The sequence below is a fragment of the Pagrus major genome, chromosome 11 (assembly GCF_040436345.1).
Source record: "Pagrus major chromosome 11, Pma_NU_1.0".
NCBI lineage: Eukaryota > Metazoa > Chordata > Actinopteri > Spariformes > Sparidae > Pagrus > Pagrus major.
The window spans coordinates 6825396-6835724 of NC_133225.1; the positions used below are offsets into that span (position 1 = coordinate 6825396).

Consider the following 10329-nt stretch of genomic DNA (forward strand, 5'->3'; position numbering starts at 1 on the left):
GACAATGACGACAATACAACTGGATTGTCAGTCATCAGGAAACGCACAGGTGCAATTAATAAGACAAACGATGGCTCTGGTTTCAGCTTTTAACTTCGTGTCATTGATCACACCTTTGCTCAACCTGCTCCGACAGGTCAAGCTGAAAGGTATACATGCTTGGTGTCACGCAAGTGTCTTATTTAGTCCGGTACATTTCAACCAAAGAGCAATACCTTGATAATCAGTAACACAAAGTGTCGGGACAGAAACGCATGTATCGGTCTTGTACCAGTGGGAACTTGGGGGCTTCCGGGCTCTTCACTTTGAGCAGTAAACAAACTTGTTCTGGAGAGCTAAAATTAATTTTCCAAAGGATTTTGGACACGAGTGCTGTAGCCTCTTATTGTGAGAAGCTGTTATTTGTCTCGTTCTTAGCTCTGGCAGCACAGAAGCCTCACTGGATCACAGCTAATGAACTCAGAACTCCGGCATTTACTGCACCAGCTTGTTTCAAGGTTCTGAGTGGAGGGAAAGACATGATCGGGGATTGGCTGAGAGCAAGAAAAACATCACATGCTCCTTTTTTATTCAGAGACGATCGGCGCCTGGTTGAATAGGCATTATGGTGTTTGATCAAGAATCAATGTACAACAAGGTGATATTGGTATTTTTGGCATTTAACCCATCCCGAGGGAGCAGTGGGCAGTGTGTGAACAACACAGGGGATTAGGTTGAATCTCCAGTCACCTTGGTTCTCCTTGACCAAGTCACTGGTGAAGATCTGGAGTTGGTCCCCAGGCACCTTCACCAGCTCCAGCCCTGTTGTTCATTTTCAAGTATAATTGATACAAGTGCTTTTCTTTATCTCATTGCTCACAGTGGCTGTTACAGTGTAGTGTTTTTTTTCTGTTTGTAGTGCGAGTAGTATTGACCAATCACCTTTAAGCAGGCTTTGGTTGCATGCAGGTAGATGGACAACATTTGCCAAAGTGCAATCCCAAACCCAACAGTTGTTATCTGATGACGATTTAGCTTTTTATGAGCTTTTTAAAAGTGTATCTTCACTGCAGATAATTTAAGAGTTGTCTCTCAGCTCCACTTTCTTCCCAAGTCTCAAGTTGTTATTCGGACTGTAACCAGTTATCTCTGCACGTAAGAGGAAGTCTTCCTCTGGCAACATAAATTTTCGCCTTGGGTTCCTCGGCTGACTTTAATCATGGCATCGTTAGTGTTCATTCGCCCCAAACAACCAGATACTTTACTGTACATTAGCTGTAAGCTAGCGAGCAATGGCACAGACCGAGGTTGTGTGTGTCTGTGTGTTTTAATTAAACTAAGCCCCTAATTGACTTAAGTACTCACCGGAGACTCCCTTTCTCTCCCCTCGCCTCTGTACATTCATGAAATTAAGTACATTTCCCCCTCAGTGAACACAGTAGGAGCAGATAAGTAGGAGTGAAGATGATATCCAGTTTTAATCCCAAGGGTTTAAAAGTAATCTCTGAGTTCTCCTCGTGTCGCTGAAAAGACTTGGGATCAGAGCAGAATCCGATGTGACTTTGGGTGTTTACTCCTCCAGAAGAATTGGCTCTTCACCTGAAATTGGTGAAGTTACTTCCAGTCCAGGTGCGGATGTTTAACTTGCTCCTTTACTCACATAGGATGGAAGTGGACGGGAGGTAAATATTCGCAACTGTTGATTTTGCATTTGTGTGAACAAACCCTTAGAGTGTTGACATGATTTTAGCATTTTGCTCAAAGCACTGCTGAGCCTCACAGAACAACTAGCGTGACTGCTGACCCCTTAACGAAAGGCCACATTCAGACCAACTTGGCCCATGTGTGAAAACACTGTAGCCTTCTCATAAGTTCGAATGAAGCCAGTCCATCAGATGCAGCAAAAAGACGCAGCTGTTGTTCGGGCTCAACTTTTCCTGCAACGAAACACAACATCATCTGGCAAAGTGTTGCGTTGGCCAAATCGAATAGGTTGCAGACAAACATTCCTGGTAGATAACTTTGGAATATGAACACTGTATTTAAATTGTTTACTTAGCGATTATGGCGATACAAGTTAAAATAGCTGCCTGTCATATCTTGCCATAGTTGTAAACTAGGCCTACTGTTAGTATGGCGTTCTGGCATCAATATGTGAAACGGATCAATGGATCAAATTTCATTTTCTCAACAGAACCTTAACACGCCCCGCTAACCCGGCCCGTCGAATTATCTTAACGCACGTTCTTGGTCTGAATTCCCACTTCGTATAACACACCTATCAAATATGAAGCATTTATTTATTTGCACTGTAAATGACATGTTGCACATTTATTTTCGTTTGTGTGCATTTTAATTTTTATTTAATATAAAATGGTTCTTGTGTGAGCTGTTACTGAGACGCCCAACAGGTGATTGCCTTTTCTTTACGTGTAATATCTTGAAGTAACCCCGTCTGTGCCCACTGTGAATCTACATCCACAGCCACACGTGTCTGTTTCATAAAACAGGTATGAGTTACGCTCTATAGAAATCTTAATAATCCATTCATAAATCTCCTCCATTCTCTTCTAAGCGGTAGCAGCTTTTCATCAGAAGTTAAACCCCTTTTTTTTTTGTCTGGGGCTTTGTTGCCATAAATATGTATACTTAGCTCTTAATTATATGGTGGCTGGCTACAGAATCCAAAAGTGATTGTAGTAAGGAGACTTTTATAAACTCTAATTACAGCCAGTGTGAATATTGTTTTGAAAGGATAGTTTTTCATCCAGCTGTAATGAAACGTGTTGGAGGCAGGAGACGGTGGAGCAGTTTGATATATCCCCCCGTCTTTTCCAGCTCAGGAAGGAGGCTTTCACCACAGGGACGGCGGGTCTCTGAGGGCAGGCAGCCTCCACAGGCGTGTGGCTCGCCACCGTCCACAGGCTCTGGGGACAGCTGTGTCGCGCTGCCGCGTTTGGCCCTGTGCCCCGAGACAGCAGTTGCCATAAACAAACAGCGCTGAAAGCTACTGGCCCGGTCCCCAGCTCTTTTCAAGACGGTGCAGTGTGCCGGCTGACCTTCGCCCAGCTCACTCCATTAAGTTCGAATAGATTTTAACTGCACCGTGGAGAGTTGGTAAAGAAATGCTGCCGGTCTCATCCAAAGCAAGTGGAATGAGAATGAGGGCGAAGTGGCTGCTAGAAACTTTATTTTTTCCAGATTTGCTCTGTTGATGGATGAACTGGAGGGGAAGAAAATACATTTTTACTCTGAAATTCACAGGAACATTAAATTGGTTGATGAAGTGAGAAAGTTGGAGAATATTTTGCTCCACAACCTCCGACTACAAAGGATAAAACATTTCTGCGAGTCAATGAAAAAAGATCTGTTAAGTTTCAAGCTCAGACGTGGGTAAGACTTCATGCATAGCATTTCAAGGAGTTCTCGTCTACAATGGATTTAAAAAGTGATGTGTGAAAGTTTATACTGATATGGTCGACAGAGCCGGAAAAAGCAAGTTAGCAGAACTTGGTATGTTTTTTCAACCAACTGTTTCCCAAGTCATAAAACAACTTACATGCCTCGATATTTGTAGTTACCTTGATTAACCATAATAATTGCATTTTTTAAAAAAGAAATAGTTCAATATTTTGGAAGACACCACTCGTATTTGTCTATTGAATTTGAAGTTTGGGCCGGTAGATGCTTAGCTTAGTGTAGCATAAAGGCTAAAGGACTTAGCTCTGTCCAAAGGTAGAACAGTCTGCCCTGGCTCAGACATAGTTCTGCACAAAATTACCCAATAAAACCACAACGTCTTTTCTTTATAAGTGCTTTTATTTTGCCACCTTTGGAGAGCCAAGCTGTTTATACCTGTGATTAATCTTTATAGATTTACATGCTGTAGTGCTAAAAAAAATCCTCATCAGGTTTCTCATACTGTCCAGTGCTGCAGCTCCCGTCTCTTTAAGCTCAACTCAATTCAATTGTTAGCTGCCTTATTAGCCGCTAGTCACAGAAATAAAGGCGGGACTACTGACGAGGCGTTTCAGGAGCAGTGTTTTCTGTGGGAGAGAGGAGCTTCTGTTGGAGCAGACTTGGACCTTTTTAACTTTCAAGATCTTTTACATGCACAAGAACAGATATAAAACACTGAAGGAAAGTAAAAAAAAAGGCATCTTATGGCAGCATAAAGCAGTGTTGAGTTTACCTTCAGCCTAATAAAGCCCAGCAGAGTGGCTGACTTCATCCTCTCTCTATACTCTCACATAGATAGATTATCCTTCCTCCCACAAACCTTTCCCTCAACAATTTTAGCCCATTGTAGTCAGTTGGTTTAATGCCCATAGGAGTTCAATCAATATATTTATATTGAGTTTTAAAACATCATATACTCTGTTTTTTATCTTCTTTTTTTTTAAAAATGCAAAACAACAGATATTTTTGGTATCATGTTGAATGAGTGAACACACCATAACTATACATTAAATCCCATTTTTTATTTCAATCTCATTTTCACACAATACATTTACAGTTACGTGAGTTTCAGTCCAGTACAGTACACTGCGGAGCTGTTGCCAAACTGAACAAGACACTTTAATAAAGGAGGGATATCAAGTCAATTGAAAGCAGGTGGGGCACTTTTTATTGCATGCAAAGCTCATTTTGCCAGTGATTCTCAAAGAGCTTTTTTATTACTTCCAAACACACGCGATTCAAGACAAAACCAATCAGACACACCCTGCTGTTCACTTATGACCATGAAAATGGTGTGAGCCATTTTTGTTTGGCCAAGAGATCTTGGAGCAGAGCTTGATGAGACCACAAGATCAAATAATTGAGTTTGTTTTGTAAAAGCACTTAAACATGCTGCCAAAGGACTTCCAGTTCCTCCCGCATCTAAATGAAAACACTTAACGCTGTTGAAAGTGGTGGTACCCAAACCCCCTGTAGGCCCTGTGTTGATGTTTATGTTAAAAGTTGCCTCTATATGAGTCATTTTTCATGCTGGACTAAAAAACAGTGATTATACAGACATACAGTATATGGCATGCCTGTGGTTAAGCATTCATCAAAAGTAAATACATGAGTGAAAACATGAATCATATCATTTAAGTATTATATCAGCATTATGCTTCTGTTTACATGTAAGAGTATGTATTTTTAGTTGAAAATGCTGCTTACAATCTATAGATTTTCAAAATCACAATCAAAGTCTGTCATTCTGCACAGGATGTACTTCCACTGCCGATCCCTGAAACAAAGTACAAGACATAATCCTGTCAGTTCAACACTCATAAATAATCAAAATTCATGTTTTCTTCCGTCTTTATTTGGTTTCTGCCAATAAATTACGTTCCCATAGGCCTTACTATGAAAATGTTTTCTTCCCACTCAGCCACGAGGGGATTACATCAACTCTTGGATGGACTTTTGTTGGATCAGAAGTTATTAGTGGGGAAAAACAGATGTTGTGAACAAACCTTAGCACTCCAGTGAAAGTGGTCTGGGCACCTCGGATGAAGTAGCCATAACTAGGGACCACCAGCTCTCCCTCTTCTCTGTACTGTTCAGGGATGTCATTGGTCTTCCTGTGGAAAGCAACAAAATACAAATGTGTAAGCAAGTTGTGTATTAAGGTAGAAACCTGGATGTTAATGATGCAACTTGCCATTTGTAAGCGATGTAAGTTACGTCTCTTCAGGTACGTGAGACTGAACCCAAAGTTTGATCTTCTCCTAAACCTAACCAAGTATTTTTTTTGTGTGTAAATCTAAACACAACCATTTGACAACGTTGTGACAACACTGAAAAAGTCATGACATGTCAGCAAGCTTTCTTTGAAAGTCAAATTGGACGTAGCATATGTTGGCAGGTTTTTGCTAAGTTGATGGTGGAGCCCGTCAGGTGCAAAACTGACGCTAGAGTATAGGGAAAGCGTCATAGTTTGAAGCTTAAGGGCACTGACCAAGCTGCCGTATTTTGCGTGAGAATGTGTTGCATATAAAGCTACAGCCAAGAGACACTTGCGTTAGCTTACCTTTAACAAAGAAACTGAACAGGGGCAGACAGCTAGCCTGGCTCTGGGTTAAAAACAATCTGCCTACCAGCACCTCTAAATCTCGCTAATAACCTTGTTGTTGTACATTTAATACAGAGCAAATTAAGTGTTTTATGTGTGTTTTTGTGCTGGAGTATCTGCTTGTTAACCTCACAGCTAAGAAACCTCCTGGCACAAAATCTGTGTGAAACCGTGAGGTTGTGACTTTAACACTTTGTTTACGTTCTAACCAGGAGGTATAAAACGTGTTGATGCTGAGCTTTAGAGGTGCTGGTGGGCAGATTTTTATAACTTTGGATAAGCTAGGCCAACTGTTTTCCCACTGCTCCCAGTCTTCGTGCTAAGCTAAGCTAACATCTGTTGGCTTCAGCTTCATATTTAGCAGAAAGATATGAGTGGTATTGACCTTCTTGCATATTTTCCAAAATGTCAACATTTTCACACCCTATAGCCCCGTGAGAACGTACATGCAGGAGTAAGGACAGCGGCGTTTGTAGTAGCAGCAGTAGAACTGCCATTCCCGGTCCAGAACAGATTCAAAGTACTTGCTCTGTACGCCAGCGACCAGGCCGTTGCGAGTGCATGTAGAAGTCCTGCAAAGACACAGAGTCATTCAGTTATTTTGGGGGGGGGGGGGAAGAGTCAGTTTTAATTTATGACAGTGAAGAAAGAGCTCTCATGACACCCCATACTCTCCTGTTAGGACTACTTCCAAGTCATTCTTCTTAAATCTCAAACATAGTTTGATGCTAAGTTTGTACTATATTGTTTAAAGTAAACACTGGTTTGTTGATGGTGTAGTTTGTTTATGACCCACGAGCTTTGCTGTCACCACAACACAGCCAAGAATACCAGGACCAAGCAGCGGGAGTAGCACAATGTGTAGAAGTTTGTCATGGCAACATGGGCACAGCCATCAGCCATTCAGCCAGTGGGGGTGTTTCCCTGCAGGGTAATGTCCTCGCCGTTGTATTTCAAACAGGCAGCTATGTTAAAGGGAGGCAGGCGTGGCAGCGATAGAGCGTTCACACTGTTTGTCTTTAAATCATTGGGCTGGGTGCAGTCGAGCTTAACTCGAAAGAAATCTGAAGAGCACAAATTGTGTTTTGCTCTCCTACCTAGAAAAAGTAATCTGAAGCAGATTTGAGCCGGCAGACTGTTGGGTTGTTTGACTCAAGCTGCTGTTGACACAGATACGTTAGGCTCCAATTCTGACTCCACAAAAGGTTGATCCAAGGCCTTTAATTACACCAAACTGTTTGCAGTTGGTTAGTCAAACACGTTTTATGTGGCGTTCGTGTGGTAATATAAAAAGATTACCTGACTGCACGTAACGGAAACCAGTCATAAGATGGATATTAAAGGCAAGGACCGTTTAGTTCTTCATCTCCTTCCATGGATACAACAGATTAATGTAGTCAATCTGTTGTGGATTATTGTTGCATATTCTCTTTTAGTTTTTGTGATTGATAAATGCCTGTTGCAAAAGAAAAAGGCTGTAAACATGTGATATCTCTGAGGAGCTCCTGACACAGCCAGTTGGACGTGTCTTGTTAAAATTCTCTGAAGGTAGTCGTGTTCCCAGTCAGTTGAAGACGCATATGGCTGTTCTGCAGTGAGATGGTGATTCATACAGGCTCTGGCTCTGTTCCTCTGAATGAGAAAACAGTGGACACAAAAACTAACACAAAAAAAAAGATAGACAAGTGGAAAATCTGAGTAAAAATTCTTATGTTGTTGCGAAGACAAATGAGTTAGGTTTGCAGAACATGTTGCACCACTTACTGAGTCAGTCACTCAGTTTGTGTGGGATCCTGACTTCATTCTTGGTAACTAGTTTCAAACTAGTGATTTATGATTTACTCGGCCTGCTTGCACAAAAAAAATGGCTTAGCTAATAAATACTTGTGTAGATGTGTAAATCTGGTGCATCTCCAATCAAAGACTATCAGCTATGTAGAACTGAAGTCACTGTAACATTACACCCACATATTACAAATGACTTTTGTAAATGTGAATCACGTTTTATTTATGCATACATGGAAAAAAAATCTTTAAAAGTGAGTATTATTTTTGCACTTTAGAATATGTGGGAAATGTTAAATCATGCTAACCTAGCTTACATTTTGTCCATTGAGGTCTGTTGTGTTGTTTTGTGAAATGTCATTCAAATCTCCAGAGTTTACACCGTTATTAAAGCAGCTTCAAGTGACTTTCATTTTATGTTGACTCTGGCGGCCCCTGTGGACAGACGACGACAACGCTCACAGCAGCTTTGATAACTGTTGCACGGTAATTTTGTTGAGCTAAAGCTAAAGTTATTACCATTCCCTCCAAACGTCCTCATAATAATAGGCCGACAGCATATTATTCTTTATTATTCGGCAATAAAGAAGTATCTTTTGTCGCCATTAAAAATAGTTTAATTGTCTGAATCTGACCTAGTGGCAGGCGTTAAGAATAACGATAAAGAAATAGACAATTTTCTTGCTATTAGTCGCGTTTTGTTAAAGTTAAAAACTCCTTGACGTACATTTAAAAAGCATCTTATCAAGTCGATGTGTAGCCCATTTTCCATATGACCTCTCCTCAGTCTAACTGGATTTATATGTTAACAAGCTGATGTTTTAGTTTTGTCCTGTTAAGATAGCTAGCACAGTTAGCTATGTGGCAGTTTCTGGGTGTGAACTTTAAGTACTTTAACTTTACATAAGAATAGTTGGTGTGGTGCTGTTGATGTGTAAATTTCCACCTACTGTGCTACAACCAGGTCGAGTTTGAACTTGTGAAGAAGCGGTGTAACTTGGGTTAGCTCTCTCAGTGCCAAAGACATCCTCTGGTTGCAGCTGTCTTTTTGAGGCCTGGAGATCTTCCACCAACAACATGGGTGGTTTTGTTCATACAACAGTTTTCAGCAGCAACCTCCACACAGGCCTCGTATGGGCCTTTGTTGTCTGCCAATAGTGACCTTTAACAGCCCGTGTTGTCGGTCAGCGTCTGACCTACAGTGAAGGGACATAACTTAGCAATTAAGGCATTTCTATCTTTGATCTGTACTTCCTCCTGTTGATTGGAACAATAAGCAACAAATGGACCAAAGATGTGCCTCATACGTGGCTTCACGTGTCTCTAATAAATGCCCTTCTGAAATGCAGCTCTGGGCCGAGATGAACCCACAAACAGAATGATCAAATCTAAACATGTTCACAGCTGGTGTGGGAGTAAACATGAAGCTGTAGAAAACTGCTGAAAGATGCTTTACAGCAACATTTACTGCACACGTGTAATCTGAGTCAGACGTCCCCGAATGACTGATTTACTCAGTGGATCTCTGTATTACTAGAGTCGTATATCATTGTGCATCATTTATTCATATCACTGCTGGTTAAATCAATGTGGACTGACACGATTAGTGCAAGGCTGTTTGCAATAAGATTATAACAATGAGACAAACCCACAGCCACAATTCATCAGAGTGCATCTGTGCATCTCTGTGCCACATCCTACTGTACACTCCTCAAATGAAACTTCCTTACAATCAAATTAGTCCAACTGATGTGATATTTAAACTTCTAACAATCTCTGAATACTCTGAATGCAAACAACACTCATATTTTTACTGTAAAACCTGAACAGATGTGACTTCAGTTCACATCTGTACATTCAAAGAAAGTAGAAAAGCAGGTGGTCAGCAAGTAAAACAGACCACAGAGAACCCACCACTCCAACCCAGCCCGGCTGATGTCGTCCCACCAGCAGTCGCTGGGCTCCCCCAGACCCTCAGGTGTGGGCTGGCACTCAAACGACCACAAGCGGTCCATGCCATCCTCCTCGCTGTAGTAGCTCCTGGCGGCCACCATCACCTCCCCGTGGGGACACTGGAAGTTGAAGCTTTGACGGTAGCCATTGACCCAGCCCATGTCATGATGGTCTTGAGACTGAGCTGCCACTGTCGCCAGCAGACACAACACCAGCACCGCGGGAGCAGGATTCATGTTGGAGAGATCGGTCCGTCTGCTGCTCTTCCTCACAGCTGCCTCAGTTTAAACTCCTCCGAGTCCTTTTGTTGCCCAGATGTTTTGTATCCAGGAGTGATGTGTAATTTGTTGGTCTCGGGACAACTCCAAAACTGGACCTCACTTGACATTTTAAGGTGGACTCCGAGACAGAGCATTGACAAAGTCCCACTGTAGATGAGGGTTTACCTTAAAAGACCGCACTTCAAGATGACATGCAATTCAGATATTTATGTGACGCTTTATTTGAATCTGGAGGGTGTGATCATGTGGGAACCATCTAATTGCTCA

The 10329-nt window shown here is 41.7% G+C and overlaps 1 protein-coding gene across 1 annotated transcript; it reads right to left on the bottom strand.

The window, feature by feature from the left end:
• Positions 1 to 5148: 5148 nt before the first annotated feature.
• On the bottom strand, positions 5149 to 10017 carry dpt (dermatopontin). Its single transcript, XM_073475698.1, has 4 exons — positions 9743 to 10017; positions 6490 to 6615; positions 5445 to 5552; positions 5149 to 5215 (listed from the first exon to the last, which is right to left on the bottom strand). Exons 1-4 carry the CDS (start codon positions 10015 to 10017, stop codon positions 5149 to 5151), a joined length of 576 nt encoding a protein of 191 aa, XP_073331799.1.
• Between the last annotated feature and the right edge of the window lie 312 nt (positions 10018 to 10329).